This window comes from Osmerus eperlanus, chromosome 12 (assembly GCF_963692335.1).
Source record: "Osmerus eperlanus chromosome 12, fOsmEpe2.1, whole genome shotgun sequence".
NCBI classification, from domain to species: Eukaryota; Metazoa; Chordata; class Actinopteri; order Osmeriformes; family Osmeridae; genus Osmerus; species Osmerus eperlanus.
The window spans coordinates 10905305-10928175 of record NC_085029.1 but is presented as its reverse complement, the minus strand read 5'-3'; the positions used below and the strand labels follow the sequence as shown (position 1 = coordinate 10928175).

Genomic DNA, 22871 nt, shown 5'->3' with positions numbered 1-22871 from the left:
ATCCTTTCATCTCTTCTCCCCCCTCCATCCTAGAATCTCTCCAACCCCCCCCCCCCCACATTCCTCCACCTCTCATCCCCCCCATCCAACCACCCCTGAAGCAGGTCACCCAGTACCCTGCTGGACTCATGCTGGAGAGAGAACTACCACATTCTGCCACCTGAGGGCAGCAGAGGACAGGGGGAGGCACCGCACTGAACAGAACGGCAGTGTGTGGTGGTGTTATCCTGTGTGGATTTGTCTGTGTGTTTTACCAAGACAGGCATAACATTTGCTGTCTCTGTCTGCGAGTAACTGGGCTTGAGTTTGAATTCTGGTCAAGGACGCTCCTAAAGCAACATGAAATAGCTGTGCACATTCCTTTGTGTGTATTTGGCAGGTGCTCACTTTGAGAACACAGCCAGAGGAAACAGAGACCCACCCCTCACACCAGCGCATGTAGACACACGCACGCACACACATACACACACACAGCAGATACACTCACCAACACATGCACACACACCCATAGCTTCTTGTATTCCTTTAATGAATGCTCCATTTAAAGAGTCAACATCACGTTCACGTATCTCAGTGCTTACATGTTGTCTGAGCAGCTCTCTCAGACAGGGCTGCTGGCAGAATGTGTCCGACTGGGGGCTGGAGAAGGCATGTCCTGTCATCTGGTCAGACTGTTTCTGGACTTGAGAAAGTGTTTCCTGTTGGAGCCCAATCCCAACCCAGCTCCTCCACCCTCTCTAGTCCTCTTCTGTCCCCCCTGGCTCAGCCTGAGAGGACAGGATATAAGGAGTTTGGAGGTGAGGCTTAGAGGGCAGGATATAAGGAGTTTGGAGGTGAGGCTTAGAGGGCAGGATATAAGGAGTTTGGAGGTGAGGCTTAGAGGCAAGGTTGAGAGTTTGGCCCTTCTCTGTCACACTTTGCAAGGCAGGATCCAGCCAGTAGTCTGGGGATAGGCAGGGATATTTTGATTGGAACTGAGTCCGGGGTTAAATATTTGGTTTGGAAAAGGGCCCGGGCCCAGACCGATCCTTGGCCTTGGAGACCAACTAGCGTTCTGGAACTGGCTAATCTGATTGGCTGTTGTCAAAAGGTTCTAGGAAACAAATGGTTTGATTGTCTGTCATCAACTCACACAGCCACAGGAAGCTAAGATGGATTTTCCATGGCAGAGCTGCATCGCAATCGACTATCTGTTTACTCACTAAAATAGCTTGTTACTCGTACTTTACAAGTCTTTTATATTTTTTATTTGATCTTCAGAATGTTTCTTACTGTGACGGAATGAAGTGCACTGTGGTATAGTAATTGCACCAAGCCTAACTAATTTGTTTTCACAAAACTGACAAAGGCATGATATAACTGTATATACCTCTTCAACTTTTTATTCTTCCCCTAGTGTCTGTAGAGCACCAAGAAAAGTTCAAGATTTTAATTAAAGCACCATGTTTTACAAATGCTCATTTGATTGAAATATCCTTGACATTAGATTTGATCTCATACTTGTCACTTGTCGCATCCTCTACATGTCACACACACACACACAAACCCCCTACACCTCGCTCTTGGGCTTGATTAGATGTCCGTTGAAAGTGATGTAGGTATCAAAATCATCGCTGAAGATGGCGTTCTCCCTCTCTCCTTTGTAGAGTCGGATCCACACCTGGTCCTGAGGCTCCAGCTGCAGCATGAGGCTCTGGCTCTGCATGATGGACCTGTCGCTGGGCTGGGCGTACAGGATCACCACCTCCCGCTCATTGTGCATCACGTGCAGGTAGGTCTCCTTCTGGTTCCAGGTGTGCACGTTCAGGCTGAAGTAGTAGATGCCAGGGATGTAGCAGTAGAACTTGCCTGGAAGGGAGCAAAGCAGGGGAGAAGGTCCGGGGTGAACTCCTCTGTCGGAGGTCTTGGTGACCTGACTCTAGGGGGGTATGGGTCATCTAATGCAAGTTTTATAACACCATCATCTTATAGAAGATGGTTTTGGATCCGATTGGAATGTTTCAAAAACATTCAAATCAACAATCAATTCCCATCGATTCAATTCAATACATAGAATTATAAATGATTCCCTTCAATTCCCTGATACAATAACACAAAGAAGTAACAGCGGTCCCCAGACCCCACGGCCAGCTGACCTGTGAACATGTTGAAGTGTCCGTACAGGTTGACCAGCTCCGTGTCGAACACCAGAGTCTGGTAGTAGTCGTTGGAGTGGACGGCCTTCATGCGGCCCACAGAGAAGGCAGCGTAGTAGACCTTGCAGGACTCCCCGGAGGCCCCTATGGACCCCTTGGTCCCCTTGAGGCCATTGGGGCCTCGCACTCCCATCTGGCCGATCTTCCCTGATTTACCATAGGGGCCACGTTCCCCTGAGTCCCCTTTCTCACCTGGAACAGAAAACAGACATAGAAAAACATTATCAAATTATTCAAATGGGTTCTGACTCTTTGAGTAAACTTTTGAGTGAGCTTCATAATGTTTAGGAAAAACGTTTTAGATGAATAGCTAGACAATGACTAGACAGTTATCGTGTTTCTGATCTGACTGCAGTCACCAGTGGATGTCTTATTTCCCTAAAAGGGAGAGGGACAGGGAGAGAGACAGAAAGTGAAAAATAGAGAGAGAGACAGACAGACAGAAAGAGAGAAAGAGACACAGAGAGATAGAGACACAGAGACAGACAAAAGAGAGAGAGAGATAGAGTGGTTTGGACTCCCCCACTCAGCCATGACTGGTATGTGTGTCCTGGAGGTGTTACAGCTCTACACTAAGAGCAGTCCTCTCCTCAACACAAGTTAAACCCACAATCCATGACAGATGTTCCCTCCTCAACACTGACCCAGTCCCTCTCCTGCTGCAGCAGCTGTTCTTCCTCTGTGGTTGTCTCCGGTGCCACAAAGCCAGCACTCTTTCCCCTCCTCTCTCCCCGAGGAGCACTGATAGGCTGGGAGAGTCCCCAACCCTTACCACAATCCCTGCCTGAGGTTTATCCCTGTGTGAGTGTGTGTGTGTGTGTGTGTGTGAGTGTGCCTGTGTGTGGTGTGTGTGTGCTTGCAAGTATGTGTGTGCCTGCATGCATACATGTGTGTGTGTGTGTGTGTGTGTGTGTGTGTGTGTGTGTGTGTGTGTGCGTGAGTGCGTGAGTGTGCCTACCTTTGAGGATGGTGATGTTGATCTGAGGCACCACCTGGTACTGAGGGTAGTGTGGCGGGACATGAGTGTTGGCATACTGAGGTGGGGGCTCCTCTCCCGTGTCACAACACCGACGACACTCCCCCCTCCTCACCTCCCTGTGGAGGGAACACACGTGTTTCATTTGATTAAAACTCAAGCCAACTTAGTGACTGTTTGAATTGATTGACTCCATGTGGAGCTTCCATGTGTTTAGGTTTAGGGATGTAGGATATATGATACCCAGCATCCCGGTGGTGCTCCCTGGGGTCTGCATGATACTGGTCCCCAAGATCTTGTCCCCTGTCCCGTTGCCGGTCCTGGTCTTTGTCCTTGTCGTGGGGGGTCCGGTAAGATTGTGCTGGAACCACCTCCAGGAGCAGTAGAGCCCACAGACACATAGCTGGGCAAGACTGACGGCACACCCAGCGCATCTGCAAGACAAGACAGCACTCACAAGACAGAAACCCACTCCACTTCCTGTCTTCTTCCAGTTAGCTCTGAAGGAAGTGGGTGAGTGGAATCTGTTTGAAAATTATTTCCCTCTAAACTAGTAACTGAGTAGGCAAAGTATTGAGTTTTGAGATGTACCCTAAGCGAGGAACCCATCCTGACTTGATCAAGACACAGCCACAGAAAGATAAGCCAACATTCAAGCCAGTCACTGGGAACAATACATCAAATGAGATTAGGCCCTCTGTAAACACATCAAATGACCATAATCAGATCAGTGTAGACCCTTTGACTCCTCTGCCTTGCGCGAAAATTACCTCTTTCCCTACAATGATTACAACGTTAAAGTCTAAAATGTAGGCTCCCCAAAACAGTGTGTTTGTTGAACGGTGTCTGTGAGTGAAACATCAAACATCTACATTTGATTCTTCTTTTTGTTTTCTGGCTAGGGGGGGATCTGAACTTTTAATTCAAAACTGAATGAAAAAATTATATTCAACTGTAAAACACTTCTCTCGTCTTCTCTACTCTATTCTACTAAACTCAACCATACTCCCCCTGTTCTATTCACATGTCATGTCACATGTTGGTCACATGTCTCAAGATGACCTGCGGTGGAGGGCTTAGCTTAGGGCCATCACCTGCCTGGTCAGGCACCAGAGGAATGATAGTGTGTGTGTGTGTGTGTGTGTGTGTGTGTGTGTGTGTGTGTGTGTGTGTGTGTGTGTGTGTGTGTAAACCTGTCTCAAAATGTTTTCCAACGCCCAAATGCCAAAAATAGATCCCTGGTTTCAGATAAACTCAACCATGATTGCTTCAGTCACTGCACCCCTCCAATTAGCTTAAAAACTTCCTTTCAAATCAGCCATACAGGAAGTATTTTGCGTTTATCAAAGAGCTGTCCTATAGGTCTGTCTGTTTAACAAATCCAATCAAAGAAAATGTATATCCTGACCTGTCCAATCAAAGACCAGTATATCATTATTAACCCACATATAAAGTATTGACCTAATTGCCTTTTCAGCTCTAATGAAACAATAACATTCCTCTGTACTTAAGTGACTTTGCTGGTCCTGTTGTCTTTATGTCTCTCTCCCCCTCTCCCTCTCTCTCTGCCCTTATCCCCACTCTCCCTCCCTCCCTCCCTCCTTGTACCGGAGTAATAGGTAGCATCTTACTGGTCATTAACCTGGGGTCCTTTGATTGGTTCACTTTTTCTTCTCAGTGACGTTCTGCTCCACAAAACCATTTTCCAAAACAAAGCTGGCTGCTTTCCGCTACTTTTAGGCCCCCACTTAAGGAGGAGACACAGACCATTGTCAGCAGATTACATGCTTTTGAAGTTCAACAACAGCTGGCTGGCTGGCTAAAAAAGAGCCTAATGTAGCGTAGAGCAGAGGGTCTGTGTTGTGATGAACTGTTATGACCAGAGGACCTCACAGGACAGACCGGAGAGAGGAGGGTGTGTGGGGGTGGGGGGGGGGGGGTGGAACAGCAGAGCAGAGAGGAGGGGGGTTTGTGGAACAGCAGAGCTGAAGCAGAGAAAGAGGATTTATGAATCAAGGGCGTTTCAGGTTAACCAATCTGAAATATTATTGATACAGAGAAGGAGAAACTCTGGAGTCAGGTTAGGCCAAGCAAGCAGTGGAACAAACCAGTGAAACCAGGCGAAAGGGGTATTTGTACATGTCTGTATATGTGTGTGTGTGAAACTATTCTCCTTCAGACCATGTAGTATCTGGTTAAGTTCAAAGGCTTGTGGCCCTACACTGTGATCTCTGATGTGGCTAATCTGGTGTGTTTGTTATGGTCCCCTCCGACCTTTCTCTATCTCTCTCACTCTCTCACTCTCTCACTCACTCTCTCACTCTCTCACTCTCTCACTCTCTCACTCTCTCACTCTCTCACTCTCTCACTCTCTCACTCTCTCACTCTCTCACTCTCTCACTCTCTCACCCTCTCACTCTCTCACTCTCTCACTCTCTCTATCTCTCTATCTCTCGATATCGCTCTCTCACTCTGTAATCCAGATATGGAAGCAGAAAGAGGGGAGGTCGGTGAATACATAACTTCAAAAATGCCCCCTGTTCAAACAACAAAGACCTAGACCGTTCTCCATACTAGGAACTATCTAGCCTAATCTCTGGAATGATCAAAGACTTGTTTGATCGCAGCCAGTGATCAGCTTACCCCATCCATTACCCCATCCGTTTGTTGGTGATTATGCAAAGGCTCATTAGCTGTGCAAGGTGTGTGTGTGTGCTTCTGAAATTACGGACACTGTAGGATGTTTATACAGGGTGTGTTGTGTCTTCCGTATGTTTATTTATAGATTTGCCCTGCCTCACTTGATAACATAGCACATCATTTACAGTGAAAACAGCATTACACACACACACATACAGACACACTGAAGTCAATCTCCTCTTCCCCAGTCTTCCTCATGTTTACAATCCCACATCTGATATCTGCCTAACGACCCTCTCCTCTTCCTGCCCAACCAAAGGTTTGTTTACGCTACAGTAGAACACACATGCACACATTCATACACATGAACTCTGGCTTCATCCCTCTCGTTTTGTCTTTCACACACGCAAGCTGATGGAAACGCGCACACACACAAAAACAACATACATATAGGTTGGTTAACAGCACAGAAGCACGTCATTCCTCGAAACATTGAGTTTATGAGAGGAGACTACTGTCCGCTTGTGAAGCTGATCTGACAGTAAACTTGTTGCGCAACTCTGAGAGTGTAGTATGGCTTCCTGTTCTCTAGAGAACACGATGTGTGCGTGCGTGAGTATGTGTGTGTTTGCAAAGAGCCCATGATCCATGGGTTTTTCACGTCCGGTCAGGCTCCTGAGTAGGGGTATCAGATGCCTGGTCAGACTTACAGGGATCACGGTCCATACTGAGAGCTTGACCCTGCCTGCCTGCCTGCCTGCCTGCCTGCCTGTCTGCCTGTCTGTCTGTCTGCCTGTCTGTCTGCCTGTCTGCCTGTCTTTCTGCGCCTGCCTGCCTGTCTGCCTGTCTGCCTGTATCCTAGTCACAGAATCACAGGACTGTTAAATCTGATGTCATTCAGCCAGCATGTCAGATCTTGCCCATATAGCTGTAGTGAGAATGCAGACTTGTGTGTACTGAACGTACACAGATGTGTGTATGTACATGTATACTGTATAAGTGTAAGTGCAAACGTGTGTGCATCTGTGTGTGTATGTGTGTGTGTGTGTCTGCCTGTGTGTGCGTGACCATTGTGGCTCCTAAACTGCACTAAGCCCCTCAGTAAAACAGTGCCAGGTGCAGCAATGTCCAATTCCCTGCACACCTCGGTGTCCTGCCCCCATTCAGATGGCCCAGTTCACGCTCCACAGTCCCCTTACTGGGATGTGTGTGTGTGCATTTGTGTGTGTGTGTGGTTACTGGGTCTGTGGGTCACTAGGATCTGCTCTGGACCAGTCATCTGTCATGGTCGCTGTCAAGAAGTCTGGACAGACTTTGCTGATGCTTTGTTACATCAATGTATGAAAAGCAAAAACACACATGCACACACTCACACAAAACTGGCCCTCCTCTAACGCAAATATAGACCAGCGATACAAAAGGCAGCCTTAAGGTATAGAGGTTAGGAGAACAACAATCCTGCAGGTGTGTGTATGTGTGTGTGTGTGTGTGTGTGCTCTATGACATGCACCAGTAGCAACAAGTTTGTTTATGTGAAACCAACTGATAATGACCAGGACACAAACCTCCACAGCTTGGCCAAACCCAATGAGATGGGTCATTGCCTGTAAAAAAAAGTGTTTTTACAAATATGTCAGCAGTGTTTGCGGGCCATGGTTGGTGTGTGCGGAGCTGTAAGGTGACAGAACAACGTCCCCTCCCCTGCCCCCTTCAGGGCCTATAGGCTGCCACGGCTGTCTGACTTGAGCAGACATGCTTTAATTACATTGGTCCAATAACAAGTCAATCAATCTGTCTGTGAGAGTACAAAATGTGTTGACTTTGGGGTGTAGACAAACACACACACACACACACACACTCCATCACTGGTGTGAGGCCGAACAATTAGAGTGATATCTACTTACATGACAGACTCACACAACAGAATGCAGCACAAGATAATGTTTGTTCACACTAACAGAGAAAGATGTAGGAACACAACAGTGTGTTATGTAAGGTTGCTCTCTTTCTCTCTGTCTCAGTTTCTCTCTCTCTCTCTTTCTCTCTGTCTCAGTTTCTCTCTCTCTCTTTCTCTCTGTCTCAGTTTATCTCTCTCTTTCTCTCTGTCTCAGTTTCTCTCTCTCTCTTTCTCTCTTCAGGATATGAGCCTGTTCAGTTTCAGCTGGGTTTTGTGATGGCATCCTTAAATAATTCTCCTCCCAGAACCCTCTAGTGCTCCTCAGAACATCACAAATCATTCACAACTACTGTTTCCACAAAGGTTCTTGCTATCAAAATGTCATATTTTTCAGTTTCTCGCTTTCTCGTACACACACACAAACACCCACACATCCAATTGAGTCTTTCAGGAACTGGGTTAGGTATATCTGTCATCTCTGAAAAACAGTGTTTATCTGCAGCTCATAGAAAGACAACAGACAATAGGAATTGATGATGTGTCACACGCTCAAGGTCACTGGAGAAACTGTTTACTGAAGAGAACAATTAGTCCATGATAACATCCTTCCCTTCACAGTTTTACAAATTCCCTGTCTCTGTACACCGTCCTGATCACAGCCCCTGTCTCTGCACACTGTCCTGATCACAGCCCCTGTCTCTGTGCACTGTCCTGATCACAGCCCCTGTCTCTGTACACTGTCCTGATCACAGCCCCTGTCTCTGTACACTGTCCTGATCACAGCCCCTGTCTCTGTACACTGTCCTGATCACAGCCCCTGTCTCTGTGCACTGTCTTGATCACAGCCCCTGTCTCTGTACACTGTCCTGATCACAGCCCCTGTCTCTGTACACTGTCCTGATCACAGCCCCTGTCTCTGTACACTGTCCTGATCACAGCCCCTGTCTCTGTGCTGAGTGTGCATCTGTGGACACCAGACACAGATCCAAACACAGGGCATTCCGCTTGTAACATCTGGGAATGGTTTATAGTGGTGCTGCGGAAGCTATGTGTGTGTGTGTGTGTGTGTGTGTGCGTGCGTGTGTGTGTGTGTGTGTGTGTGTGTTCGTGCGTATATACTAGCTGGCTTAATGGAGAAGTTGTGCTGACTGACAACTGAACAGTTACAGAAGCCGGCAACCCCAACTGATTCAACAGGGTATGAAATTAACAGGAGCAGAAATAAACAAATCCACACAAACACTACTGTAGCAGAATCAAAACACCTGGAGCTCAACATAGGAAGACACTTACCTCTGCACTTCAAGGTTTCCAATCTGTCTTCAGGCTTACCTACAGTATTACAGGCTTTCCTACGGTATAAAATATAACTTAATTTGGCTAGTCAGAGTCCAGATTGATCCCTGTTCAGACCTGATTTAACCTCGGTTGTTTTCCCCTGCTGTCAGCCCCTGTGTGCCATTCTGCTCCTTCGGCTATCCACACACTGAACACACCAAACACACTGAGTACTGCCTGCAGGGATACCCAGTCCTTCAAACATCCCAAGGAGTTGAGAGAGGGAGGAGGAGGGCAGGAAAGGGTGCGGGGAGGGGGGAGAGAGAGTTCTGGAGGGAGTAGAAGGAGGAGCGCAGGGAGCAACCTAAAGGGATGAAAGACAAAATAACAAAAAGAGAGAAGGAGCTACTAAAGGACAGAACTGAGAAAAGAAACAAAGGATGGGGGAGGGAGGGAGAGAGGGAGGGAGGGAGGGAGGGAGGGAGGGAGGGAGGGAGGGAGGGAGGGAGGGAGGGAGGGAGGGAGGGAGGGAGGGAGGGAGGGAGGGAGGGAGGGAGGGAGGGAGGGAGGGAGGGAGGGAGGGAGGGAGGGAGGAAGGGAGGGAGGGAGGGAGGGAGGGAGGGAGACCTCATAGTTCAAGAATGATTCAACGGTTTATCAGAACAAAGTGTTCACTGCCATGTGTTGAAACTCATCTGCCCAGATATAACATAAATAATTATTCCAAGATGAGGTAATCAGAATGTGTGCCCAGAGGGCTCTGAGTGTGTGATTGAGACCAGCACGATGATGGTTGCTACTTTTCCACGGGAGTGACGTTTCAAAAGGGCGGGATGCTATGATTATGATCCTGTCAGGCTGTCACAAAACCTTTCCTGCAGCTACACGTCAATTAATTAGAACGTGCCTCCCATAGTTGGAGAGGAGATGATAGGTTTCCTGTTCACAATTAGGCTCATAAAGAAAATGAAAACACCAAAATATCTGGCATTTACAGAACCTGTTTAGTTACATTAATTTAAAAGAGGAATTTGGTATGAGGGAACTGAACTGGTGATTGGTTTTGAGGCCATTATTTTGGGGGTGAACGATGCATTGGCTTTCTCTCTCGCTACACACACAGCCATTTCTTAACTTATTGAGCTTTTTGTGGCTTGTATTAAGTTATCAGACCCCCAGCGAAGCTGCTCTCATGCTAAGAGCTTTATCCCATGGCAACACCCAGTCACCCAGGATCAGTGTGCTTACTGTTATTAATGAGCAGCATGTGCTTCAGAATCACAACACTGAGCCGAGCCGCAGGGAGGTCGGCTAGTGGGTCCCAGGCCAGTTTGTATGTTTAGCTGTAATATCATTCTCACCCTCCTACTCTCTCTCTCTCTCTCTCTCTCTCTCTCTCTCTCAAGAGCGTTTCATTTTTGATCCTATTTCTGTGGTCACCTTGAGGCTAGCTAGAGCCTGAGAGCCATGTATGCTTATTTTAATGTGTGTGTGTGTGTGTGTGTGTCTGTCTGTGTGTGTGTGTGTGTGTGTGTGTGTGTGTGTGTGTGTGTGTGTGTGTGTCTGAAGTATTCCTATATGCAGCTGAGACAAAGGGCAAGCAGGGTCCCAGCTTCCGTTTGAAGGATTTTCCCAGCCTGCTCTGTCGTTCTGATGCTGCTTTGCAGCGTCAACAAGCACGTCCTTCTTCTGACTGTCCACCAGCTCCAGGAGACAAGCAGGCAGACTAACCCCTCCAGGTGACAGCAGGCAGACTAACCCCTCCAGGAGACAAGCAGGCAGACTAACCCCTCCAGGAGACAGGCAGGCAGACTAACCCCTCCAGGAGACAAGCAGGCAGACTAACCCCTCCAGGAGACAAGCAGGCAGACTAACCCCTCCAGGAAGACCAGGGAAAACTCCCAGGAAAACTCTGGTAAAATGGAAAAAACATTGTGAGGGATCCCCTCCTCCAGAGATGATTGGTGATACAGAGAGGCCCAGACCATAGGCTGAGTAGATGATGTGGCAAGCAGGCAGACAGGACAGTAAAATGATTGGTCAACTTTTTCATGTTTTCAACAGTAGCACCAGCACATATCCACTAGATGTCCCCCTTGTACTGGCAAGCAGGACATTGTGAAGTTAGACAGACTGCACAATACTACTTGGCTTTCCATCTTGTGAATATGATATGATGACCAAAAGCACGCCTGGAATTGTAAACATACATCTGTGTTGGCAGACAGCTGGACCTTACTGCTTGAGAGAAGCAGATCAGATTATCGGAATTGGCTCCTGATCATGGAACCAGAAGGAGTTCTAAAGGGTTCTAATTCTTTGGCTATTGAAGATGATCTCAGCTGGGCTCAGGGCGGTCAGGCACAAGAGCTTACAGCCCTCAGATGAGAGCTCTGATGTATCCACCACACAGGAACATGAACATACAGAACCAGACCACAAACACAACACTGCAGGAGCCCGAAGCTAGATCCAGGCCAGGTGCCAGGTGTAGCAACCACTCTGGAACATGAACATATAGAACCGCGGACCTCAAAAACAACACTGGAACCTGAACCTATAAAACCTGACCACATTACACAACATTGGAACCTGGAGCTAGAGCCAGGCCAGGTGTAGTGCTAACACAGAGATGGCCCAAGGCATAAGCGAACTAAGAGGCTTCCCAGGGCCCCCGTGGCCACCAGAGGGCCCCCAAGAGCAAATGAAATTACAGCTTAATAAAAAAATTATATACATTATGTTAATGGTAATTATACAAATGTATTGCCGTCAGCGAGGGGCCCCCAAATCAATTCTGCTTAAGGCCCCATAAAGGCTTGGGCCGGCCCTGTGCTAACACCAGAACATGAACATATAGAACCAGACCAGATAAATACATTTGAACCTGGATGGAGCAGATCACATTACAGAACCCTGGACCTATAGAACCAGAGCCGATATATCAGAACCTGGACGAACTAGATCAGATCTACAGCTAGCTTGCAATATCTAGGCTACATTAAAAAAGCTCTTCAGTAGTAATACATAAGTAATGCATATTCTGAAGTTGTACAATAGTGGTTGGGCATTCACAAATATGTCTGGGCAGCTATGAGAAATATTGTTTGAATAAACCCAGCTCTGCGCTGTAGGCCTAATCCTAGTAACCTTCACTATTCATTGGATTAAGCTATATTTACAGTGGCAGCCCCGAGCCAGCTGTGGTCGCCAGTAGCCTACTGACATGTGCAAGGATGTAGCCACATCAACAAGAGTTTGAAATCCCTTGGGGATTTGCTCTGCCAGTCTCTTTATCCTGAATGTACAATCTGGTTTAGAGCAGAACAGAGACATGGATTGCTGAAGTGGTAGAAGTTGTTGATTCTAATCATCCGAATGTGATTTATTTGTTTAACAGTGATAGGGGTTGAAAATGGATCAGACACCAGTCAACATGGTAGACATAGAAAACCGTTATTGGCCGATTCTAAGGCGAAAACAACATGAAGTAACCGTTTCCGTGCCATGTTCCTTTTTTACAACACTTCAGGGCGGCGCATTGTGAAACACGTGTTTCGCGTATTACGCAACCTAAACAACAACAGCGCTGCCATGTGAGCTCGGAACAGCTGCAGCGATTGGCCTGTATGCGACCAATGAGAAAAATCGCAGTTGCTCTTGAGCTAAATAGGCGTGGTTACTAAGTTGTCAGCAGAAGGCTTGCAGCCTTCTTGACTGATGCATAAATAGATATAGCTTTTTATATCGTGTCTCTACCAGTGTTTTACAGAATTAAAAAGTACTCGCCATTTCAGCAAGTAAAAAAGTTATGTCAAATAGCAGGGCAATATGCCTACAGTAGCTTACTAAGGATGAGGAGCTTGAGAGCATGTTAACATTTTGATTTTAGCAGGTTACAATTCTTGAAGTTTTCATATTTGTTTCCCTAGCCTAGATATGTCCCTTCAGATACAAGGAAAAGTTGGAGGATGGTGACCCAGTTCCCTACTTAGCAAGGACTGCAACAGAGAGATGGGGCTGGGAGAGAGAGTGGGAGATGATGACTGATGTACAACAGCGTGCAAGCCTACTTCAAATTCAACTGACATTTAGTGACATGTTTTACAATTTGGGACATATTTCAGTTGAAACAGAACATATACTGACCTGCAGACTAAATTCAAGGCCAACACTAAAAATGTAAGACCAACATACATGTTGTCGATCATTTTAGTATTTCTTTTTTCTGTATTCATAATCCTGTACAGTTTTAGTTTTCGGGAAATTTAGTATTTCTGCCCCAGACAGCTGTCCGAAAGCAGTGTCGGGGGATTAGAGAGGGAGAATGACAATCGCACTATGCCCTGATGCCTGTGTGTGTGTGACAGAGAGAGAGAGATACTCATGATTAATGTCCACTGTCCCTCCTGGCTTCATATTAAACTCAGTCACTTTAACTGGCAGGATCACAAATTGGAAGATTACAACACACTGGAACACTTAACAACGCCCTCATACTTAGGTGGAGTCATAAAATTACAGCTCACCAACATGTTTTATGATACTGCTTGTCACACAGAAAATATGTCCACCATTCCACACATTCCAAACTCAGTTTTGTTTCCTTTTCTAGGGTGACACAAAGCATGATGTAAAACTCACAATACCAAGATTATATTTGATTTAGGCTTGTGTTAGTTTTTTTGAACTTTCAAATGATATATCATTCATTTTGCATCATCTCAGATACAATTTTGAGATATTGTTGAAACTACAGAAAACTGCTTCTAAAACATATTGAAACAGATATAAAAAAAAATATTAATTTAAACTAAAATGACTAAATAACATTTATTTGATCGCCTACACAGCAAAAATCGATCAATCTACTCAGCAATGCATGGATAAACCAACCCCTCCCCTTTAATGAGACCTGCTCACGGTTGCTAGGGGAAGTGATGTCACAGGCGTCTGACAGTTTTGTACAGTGAAAGAAAGTCCTTCAGTGGAGTAGCAGGCAATATTTTTTAGAGGAGATCACTCTTATAAATCCATCTCCATCCTCCTTAATTTAAGTAAAGATGATATCAACAACGACAAGATCATAATCTACACGCTACTAGCTATCTGAATATATCGGTATTGTGATATTCCGGTGATTCGAAATATAGAAAAGGGATGGTGAAAGTCGGATTTGTAAAGAAGGAACTGAATCTTCTGTCGGGATTCGGGGGGAGGGGGACCGTGATTAAAGGGTTTGTAAACTAGTAAGTAAGATCAGATATCAGGTGATATCAGTCGACAAAAAAAAAGAAAGAAACGTCAAGGCTTATTTTAGAGTAAATCTGAAGGTTGCTGCATAGGAGTTACAGGTAGAAAAATAACACTGCAAAATGGAGTTGAGAGTGGGAAACCGATACAGACTGGGGAGGAAGATTGGAAGTGGTTCTTTTGGAGACATCTATTTGGGTGAGTAAAATGTGACACTTATTGTACAGTACTGATAACACATTCGGCGTTATAATGCTGTATAGCTTGTTACATAGCTATCAATGACGACGTTAATGTCAAACCTCCTGGTTAGTGACTTACTATCATATACTAGTACTGTGGTCAAAACCAAATTTATGGCTTGCTAGCTATAGTACTTCCTAAAACCATTCTCCAACAGCTACAGTAGTAGCACTAGTAATGTTGTTATAAAACCATTTTTGTCTAAACCACTATTCAGTTGCTAGCTAGAGTAAACCTGTGTGTCTGGTGGTGTCACTTGACTTTGAATGTCTACCTAACATGTCATCACTGGCTTAGTGAAAGCTAGCTAGCTATTAGAATCGGTCTTATTTTTAAATTCATACTGGGAGAGAATACTTCATGTTTACAATAATCAGCCATTGGTTTTAGCTGTTATTTTTCAGCGTCACTTCAAGTTACCCCATCACTTATTGCTAGCTAGCTTGGCAGCACAGTCTGGATGGAAGCTTATAAAACTAAGCAGAGTTCCGCCAGACCAGGTCACCCCAAATGTGTTGTTTGCCAATAGCTAGCTACCATCTGTCTACTAATCTAGGGCTAAAGCAAAGTAGCTACATAGCCAGCAGACGCTAAGTCAAGATACTTTGCTCTGTCCTCTAGCAGTGGCACTCGCCCATGTTTAAGGATGAGGGGCTGTAGTGAACCAGTTTCCCATTTATAGGCATAGTCTTCTAGCCTGGCCTCTGCCTGCTGTCCATAACAAGCTATTGTCTCAGTATCAGACACTAATTAACTGGCTTTGGGCCTTACTGCATTTGAATGTTGGCCTGGCGGTTACTCAACGGTTTTGTAGGCTAAGTGCCTTGTGTGACGTTGAGTATGTTCCAAGACTGGCTTTTCTTGTTTTCCCAGCCTCATAAGTTGCCATCAGTCAGCTGCCAAACCAAATATCTTTTTTGTTATCTTTTAATAGTTTTCACCTACAACGTGAAACCACAAATGTTGTTCTATCTTGTCGTCACCTGTTTGGGACCTAGGTAACTGTTGTGGAATGGAGGTGGTTGTGCTGTGAATGCTAGAACATGGTCTGGCTCCAGCACTGACACTAATCTCTTATTCTGGCTTGGCCCTGCTGCTGGTCTTGTGTCAGTTACTAGTCTATGAAAACAGAAAGAGTTGATTGTCTGGCAGGATGACCTCATCCTCCCTACCAACTGTCACATTGTTGCTATACAAGCTCTGTGTAACCTGATACTGTATGCTGAAACTCAGATATGTATCTCAGGAACCTATTACAGATCATACCGCTGACTACTGAATTGGCACATTTTCCCAATTCAGATCAGCTGCGGGCACTGACATATGGATAGTTGATAGTCATGGAGCATAGAACATAACTGTTGGTCGAGAGACTGTATGTCTATGGGCCTGTAGTGGAGTGAATGGGACAACTCAGACATACTTGACCAAGGTGATGTCGTGATCAATGTAATGAAGCGGAGTGGGATTGACCCACCTCACTACTAGCCCTGCTTCCTATAGCAGACATCTGTTTTTGATAAGGCCACTCGGACGTTCACACACAAACATGGCAAGTCTGTTTAACTACATGCTCTTATGGTTCTTCCCTTTGGGCACTTACTTTGGTTGTTCACAATGTGTGCTTCATGTTTTGGCTACTCGCAATGTTTTGTGGCTATCTCGTTGTTATGATCAGTGACCTATGCACTTTGTAAAGCTCTCTCTTGGAAGTCGCTTTGGATAAAAGCGTCTGCTAAATGAATAAATGTAAATGTTGTTTTTCATTTGAAACTTTTTGAATTCATGTGTTGCGTAAGGATTCCTGAAACATGCTTTTAACATATTTTTCATTGTTCAAAGCTTGTATTCATAACTGAAGCTACATCATGCTATAACATATAGAGGGTGGAAATGCCGCTCAAAGTAGGCGTTGGACTGTGCCTAAATCGCCAATTATACTCTTCTGAGATGACGGCTAACATGTCAAGCATGTCCAAACAACCAGGAATTGCACCAAGAAAGGCCCACTGCCAGTTCCTAATGTCTTTGTGTGTGACGTACACTCTTGTGTTTTGCTAGGTCAGCTGTGTATTGTTCCTGGGGGGAGGGTCCGCAGGTGTGTTGACTCATACTGAACCCACACACACACACCTTTCCACTACAAGGAAGGCAAGCTCCACTTAGCTGTTATTCCCTGTGCGCTGCACTAGTGCGCACGTTCCTCTTTATGTAACACGTGTGATTCATAATCGGGTGTGTGATTGCGTACTGGGAGGTGTTAAGTGGCTTTTCAGGACACTGAACGAGTCTCTATTTGTTCTCTGTCTGTCTCTTTGAGTTGTGCTGGAATACACTGGAAAGGAATACCAGGTCCTGTTGATACAGGATGTAGCTTTAGTGTTCCTTTTAGATCACAGCATAGTGCTGCAGGTTTGGCCACATAGAGGGTGTGTGTGTGTGTGTGTGTGAGAGAAGGAGAGATTGTGTGTTCACTTCAGTAGCTGGGACAGGTCTGGGCTTGAGCCGTGTACTGTTCGTTCCCCTCATCTCTCTCCCCCTCCCCTCTCTGATAATGGCTCCACTCTGCAACAGCACGCAAAGCCCACCTGACATACTTGATGGTTTAATGTGATACTACTAACATTCACCTCAAAGTCCTGCATCATGTCCCTAATGTTGACCACACTCTCATTGGAAGAAAAAAACATCAGCACATTATCGGCGTCAGACTGATCCTCCTTGTTTTCCTTGTCTCCGTCCCTCCCTCCCTCCACCCCTCTCTCCCCTCCTCTCCTTTCCTCTTTCCCCCTACAGGTACGGATATCTCTGTGGGGGAGGAAGTGGCCATCAAGCTGGAGTGTGTGAAGACCAAGCACCCGCAGCTGCACATCGAGAGCAAGATTTACAAGATGATGCAGGGAGGAGGTGAGGAGAGAAGGGGATGAGGGGGAGGATGGAGGTGAGAAACCACCTGGGTAACAGCCTCTGGAGTGGTGGGTTCTCCAGCATGTCATTCTCCCTGTGCATGTCAGCGGCCCCTGTCTATTCATCTCTTCTGTCTCTTGTCAGTCTGTCCATTATCTCTCTGTCTCCTCTATTCAGCCCGCCTGCCCACGGGCCAGCTGGCCTCTCTGTCTATCTGTCGCTCCGCCATCTCGTCTGTCTGTCTGCTTTCCTCTCCTCCTTTCAGTTTGTCCGTCTTATCTGACCCATTCTGCTGCTTCTGGCCTAGTTCTTTTTGTACAGAATTCTCCTCTCTCTGTTCCTTCTCTCGCTCTCCCCCTCCCTTATCTGTAGTCCTCTCTTCACCACCCTCCAGTCTTCTCCCCCCCCTGTTCTCTTCTTCTCTGCGTAGCTCCATGCTAGGGTGTGCTTGTACATGAGTCACACAGCCTGGGAGGCACCGCTCCAGCTCTGAGCCAGGTCTGAGCACAGGAGCGGGGACTGCAGACACTATAACACGTCTCCCTCTCCTCCTGTGTGTGTGTGTGTGTGTGAGCAGTGGGCATCCCTACCATCAAGTGGTGTGGAGCGGAGGGGGACTACAACGTGATGGTGATGGAGCTGCTGGGGCCCAGTCTGGAGGACCTCTTCAACTTCTGCTCCCGCAAGTTCAGCCTCAAGACCGTCCTGCTGCTGGCTGACCAGATGGTACGCAGACTCACCTGTGTGTGTGTGTGTGTGCACACGCTTCTGTTGAGCTTTGACATCACTGTTGATAACTGTGACATCATCTCTGAAGCTCTCTTCCTCCACTCCCCCCTCCCCCACCCCACCAGATCAGCAGGATCGAGTACATTCACTCCAAGAACTTCATCCACCGTGACGTGAAGCCGGACAACTTCCTGATGGGGCTGGGCAAGAAGGGCAACCTGGTCTACATCATCGACTTTGGCCTGGCCAAGAAGTACCGCGACGCCCGCACACACCAGCACATCCCCTACCGGGAGAACAAGAACCTGACCGGCACCGCCCGCTACGCCTCCATCAACACACACCTGGGCATCGGTAAGGACGGGAACACACACAAACATGGAAGCCAATGTTGACTTCAAACAAGTTACAAGGTGGTTCGCTCTACTATCAGAACGGTGGGTTTCATTTGACAGTTTCCCTGTTTTCCTCCCCCTCCCCTCCGCCCTCCAGAGCAGTCACGGCGTGACGACCTGGAGTCTCTGGGCTACGTCCTCATGTACTTCAACCTGGGCTCTCTGCCCTGGCAGGGCCTCAAGGCCGCCACCAAGAGGCAGAAGTACGAACGCATCAGCGAGAAGAAGATGTCCACGCCCATTGAGGTGCTCTGCAAGGGCTACCCCTGTGAGTATTGTGTGTGTGCCTGTGTGTGAGTGTTTGTGTGTGTCACCTCACATTTATATGATCCTTTTCCCAAATGTTATCATTTTGACGCTTCTGGTCTCTTCTCCTCTTCCCTCTATCTCTCTCAGCTGAGTTCTCCACCTACCTGAACTTCTGTCGCTCTCTACGGTTCGACGACAAGCCCGACTACTCGTACCTGCGGCAGCTCTTCAGGAACCTGTTCCACAGGCAGGGCTTCTCCTACGACTACGTCTTTGACTGGAACATGCTCAAGTTTGTACGTGGATTCAGTTTGATTGTAAACGCTGTTTGTCTCCCAGACTGGGAAGAGGCTAGTCAGGATACGTGATTTTCACCATGGTTACAGTGGCTACAACCACGTAGTGTTTTGTTTTTAGTTTTGACATCACTGACGACACCCCGTTATGTTCCCAGGGAGCCAATCGTGCGGCAGAGGAGGCGGAGCGTGAGCGTAGGGACAGGGAGGACAGGCTGAGGCACGGCAGGAACCCCGTTGCCCGGGGAATCCCCGCCTCCTCGGGGCGACCCAGAGGAACCCAGGACGGAGCCCCGCCCACCCCCCTCACACCCACCTCACACGCAGGTACGCCCTCACACGTCCTGGCACGCAAACACGCACAGAGCACATGCACACATACATCATCCGCATACACAAGTAAGCCATAGCTACTTCCCTACACACATTGACTAACATACGGATTCAGACATCTCTCCGTTGTCACAAGTTTCTATTTGATCTGCCAGGAAAATAAGTGAGCAGTTCTGGTGTCTGGATGTTCACGTGTCCCATCCCCACCCCCTCCAGCCAACACATCCCCTCGGCCCGTGTCTGGGATGGAGCGGGAGAGGAAGGTCAGCATGCGCCTTCACCGGGGCGCCCCCGTCAACGTGTCATCCTCCGACCTGACCGGCCGCCAGGACACCTCCCGCATGTCCACCTCCCAGGTACACGCCCCCGGCAGCTCCTGACCCCGCCTCCGCCCACAGGGACACAGCCCTCCACCAATAAACAGTTTTGCCCAACCCAGCGCCTCTGTGGATCTCTGTAGCGCAGACCTTATGTAGGCCCCCATGTTTACTCACTCGACTGCAGATTGGTAGAAGACGACAACGCACACACCATTTTGGTATAGGGTCAGCTCTAAGCACGTACAGACACAGATATGTGGCACAGACACAGGTATAAACACAGGCACAGCACACAGAAGTACAGACACAGCGTGTAGGTGTGCCTGTCTGGTTGTCCCCCTGACCTGACGACGGGCCCTCTCTCTCCCTCCCCCCGACCTCAGAATAGCATTCCCTTCGATCATCATGCCAAGTAGACGAACGCCACGTGCTGGTCTGACCGCCACGCCGGTGAGTCCCACCCCAGATAGCACCGCTGGGTCCTGGAGTCCCAGGGATACACTGCTCCAGGTCTGCTGGTAGATGACTGACTGGCTGGGTCATTAGCTGGCCAGCCTGTTTTCTTAATTTGCCTAATGGAGATAAGAGCCGACATTGATGTCATACAGGATGACTCACTTGGAAGTCATAGGGAAAACCAGTTATTGCGCTCAGACACCCTACTTCCTGGTCCTGTATGACATCATTGTCACGGTGAGTCAGCAGGTCGGGTTAGCAGGATATCCAGTCAGCTACCACAGTCACCTGGAGGAGTGTATCCAAGTCCCCCAGCTCCAGAGGAGATCACCCCCCAACCCCCTTCACACGCCTGGCCCTCGCTGCTTGACAGTTGCAGGTTCAACACCTGGCATGGCATTTGCTGTTCCTTCCAGAATTGATCCCTCATGCCCCCCCCCCCCCCCCCCCAGCACACTCAGCATTGCATGGTGTTCCAATGGACGTTCACTTGTTTCGCTTGAATGGCTGCAGCAAAAAAAACGCATGACTCAGATTTGGCAACTCACACCCCCCCACCCCAGTGACTATGCTGTCCTGCCTCTCTGCCCTCCTACTGTCATATGGTGACAATGACTCCTGGCTGTTACCCCCACCCCCAGTCCTTTTGCCTCCCCCCCCCCCCGTGCGAGCGTGTGCAGGCTGCCAGTTATCAGGTGACGATGTGGGGGAGAAGCTCATGTGGGTTGTTCCTCTGCTCTAGATGGCGGCTGGCGCCGGTCTGCACTCTGCTGCTCCTCGATGAGACCCTCTCTCCAGCACCTCCTTACCAGAGGGACGGACCAATCCTGGCTCACCACCACCTAACCCAGTCAATCAGCTACCCCTCAATGCCATCCCCCCATCACTACTGCTACAACTACCACAATCAACCTCTCCAAGAAGATCTCCCTCGCCTGTCTCTCTCTTTCGGACTGTCTGTCTCCCTCTCTCTCTGACTCCCCACTCTGCCAGCTTGTCTCTAAGCTGGAAGACATTTGCAGGACTGTGTGTAAATGCGTCTGGTCATCTGATGGGACTGTCAGAGGGTTTGTCTTCTGCCATGGCAACCCCACAGACTTTACAAAAAAAACAAAACACATTTGGTCATTGCTCCTCCTACACCTGTATGATGAAAGCAAACTTTTTTTACTCCCCAAGTACACTGCTGCTTCGCCCTGATCGAAACATTTACGTTATGTTATTGTTGTGCAGTCTGGCCAGTTTAATGGGAACAGACAGGCTGTGCTTCTCTGTGAGTAGGGGTGGTTTTGGGGTAGGCTGGGGTAGATTTAAGGTATGTAAGGTTTTTCAGTTGTATTTCCAGATCATGTTTCTCAGACCACAAGTTCCGTTCTGTTGTTCCCCCATTCTCCAGTCCTTTTCACTTACGTTGTCGGACTAACTATGTACCAGAGACTGCATGTTTCTGGCTAACTACTCCAGAAGTCCCCTGCCCCCCATTCAGTGTACTAGCTCACTAGTGCACTTCTTGGTGTGCTAGTGCGTGTCCGAGGGCACAGGCCTCCATCAGATGTCCTCCCTCCCGTGTACAGACCCTCAGCCTCCTGGTCTTCATATGATTTCTAAGCTGTGAAATAACCTGTAATATAGACGTGTACATCTCTTCACTCTCCCTTCATCTTGGTTTCTATTTTGGGGTGTATTCGGGTCCTAACAAAAACATATATGACTGGCATCCAAAAGCCGAGGAATGCCAGGTAACTGGTTTGATCTGGTTCTGGGTCCAGGTAGCGGTTAGGGTCAGGCTAGCTTGCCTGGTCTTGTCCAGGGCCTGAGCCTGGTCAGAGCCCTTGAAATGAAGTGCAGGACCGCAGCAGGAGCTGCTGAGATTCTGGAGCGAACACACAAACTCTGTCAAACTTCCACCAGATGATTTTACACAGCTGCCATTTGAAACTACAAGCTGTCCTATTGAATGTGAAATACTTTTTTTATACACATAAAGAACTGTGTGAAACAACGTCCTTATCTCCCCAGACTGCTCTCTCGTGATGCCGGAGAGGTCCTGCACGGATGTGGCTTCCAACTAACCATGAAGGCTGCATACAGGCTTTGTAAAGCGGTATAACCTCTATCACTTATACCCTATAAAATACACGCTGAGGTCAGCAGTGGTCTGGGATATTTAACTCCATATTTTGGAGTGAGGACAACATGTTGAGGACTATTCAACTAAACCCTTGTTCTAATCTTCAGCCAATCAGCTGAGCCTGGTTGAGTGTTCTAGACCTGCTCTCAGTACCAGTCCTCTCCCTGTGTTAATGACCCGTGGCCAGTTTGGCCAGTCACAGATTCCTGTGTAATTATCTAAGCTACCAGCTGTCTAACTTACTTTCTCTTTCTCTCTCTTATTTGTATTTGCCACTGTATTTGTGTACTTTAAAAACAACATGTAAATAAATAAGTACTTGTAGCCATTGTGTTGTTATTGACCAAGCGTTTTATAATATATAATATATTGCCATCTAAGAAAATCAGTTGTGATTTGTGAATCGAGTGAATTTAAAGAGCTTAGAATAGTTGGACCCATGTTAAGTTTGACATTTAAGGTGCTGTGTTGTAAGGAGCCAGTAGAGGGTGCTGTAGGTCCACGTGCCCTCACACTTTGGCAGGTGCTTGTCTCAGCTCCAGTGCTGCACTTTGCTCTCTCCAGAGGTGTTTC

The 22871-nt window shown here is 47.5% G+C and overlaps 2 protein-coding genes across 5 annotated transcripts; one reads left to right on the top strand and one right to left on the bottom strand.

The window, feature by feature from the left end:
- Window positions 1-539: 539 nt before the first annotated feature.
- c1qtnf1 (C1q and TNF related 1) lies at window positions 540-9359 on the bottom strand. The gene is made up of 5 exons (XM_062475439.1): window positions 9002-9359; window positions 3415-3605; window positions 3154-3290; window positions 2136-2387; window positions 540-1848 (listed from the first exon to the last, which is right to left on the bottom strand). Exons 2-5 carry the CDS (start codon window positions 3603-3605, stop codon window positions 1550-1552), a joined length of 879 nt encoding a protein of 292 aa, XP_062331423.1. The 5' UTR covers window positions 9002-9359; the 3' UTR covers window positions 540-1549.
- A 4567-nt stretch (window positions 9360-13926) lies between these two features.
- Window positions 13927-22622, top strand: csnk1db (casein kinase 1, delta b). 4 transcript variants are annotated; one of them, XM_062475676.1, is made up of 10 exons: window positions 13927-14437; window positions 17279-17389; window positions 17967-18115; window positions 18244-18472; window positions 18611-18781; window positions 18910-19058; window positions 19217-19385; window positions 19608-19747; window positions 20100-20161; window positions 20910-22622. In XM_062475676.1, the coding sequence occupies exons 1-9, from the start codon at window positions 14362-14364 to the stop codon at window positions 20148-20150; spliced, it is 1245 nt and encodes a 414-aa protein (XP_062331660.1). In that variant the 5' UTR covers window positions 13927-14361; the 3' UTR covers window positions 20151-20161; window positions 20910-22622. The 4 variants fall into 4 exon arrangements, with proteins under 4 accessions (XP_062331660.1, XP_062331662.1, XP_062331661.1 ...); XM_062475678.1 differs by having other exon boundaries at window positions 20095-20161; XM_062475677.1 differs by lacking the exon at window positions 20100-20161 and having other exon boundaries at window positions 13928-14437.
- The last annotated feature ends 249 nt before the right edge of the window (window positions 22623-22871 follow it).

Bases quoted from the DNA above. Each gene is read 5' to 3' on its own strand.
- c1qtnf1 (XM_062475439.1), bottom strand. From the start codon at position 3,605: ATGCGCTGGGTGTGCCGTCAGTCTTGCCCAGCTATGTGTCTGTGGGCT. The intron at 2,388-3,153 runs GTAGGCACACTC...TTTCTGTTCCAG, and splicing joins CAACATCACCATCCTCAAAG to GTGAGAAAGGGGACTCAGGG. The intron at 1,849-2,135 runs GTCAGCTGGCCG...GCTCCCTTCCAG, and splicing joins ACACTTCAACATGTTCACAG to GCAAGTTCTACTGCTACATC.
- csnk1db (XM_062475676.1), top strand. From the start codon at position 14,362: ATGGAGTTGAGAGTGGGAAACCGATACAGACTGGGGAGGAAGATTGGA. The intron at 19,386-19,607 runs GTACGCCCTCAC...CACCCCCTCCAG, and splicing joins CACACCCACCTCACACGCAG to CCAACACATCCCCTCGGCCC. The intron at 19,748-20,099 runs GTACACGCCCCC...ACCTCAGAATAG, and splicing joins CCCGCATGTCCACCTCCCAG to CATTCCCTTCGATCATCATG.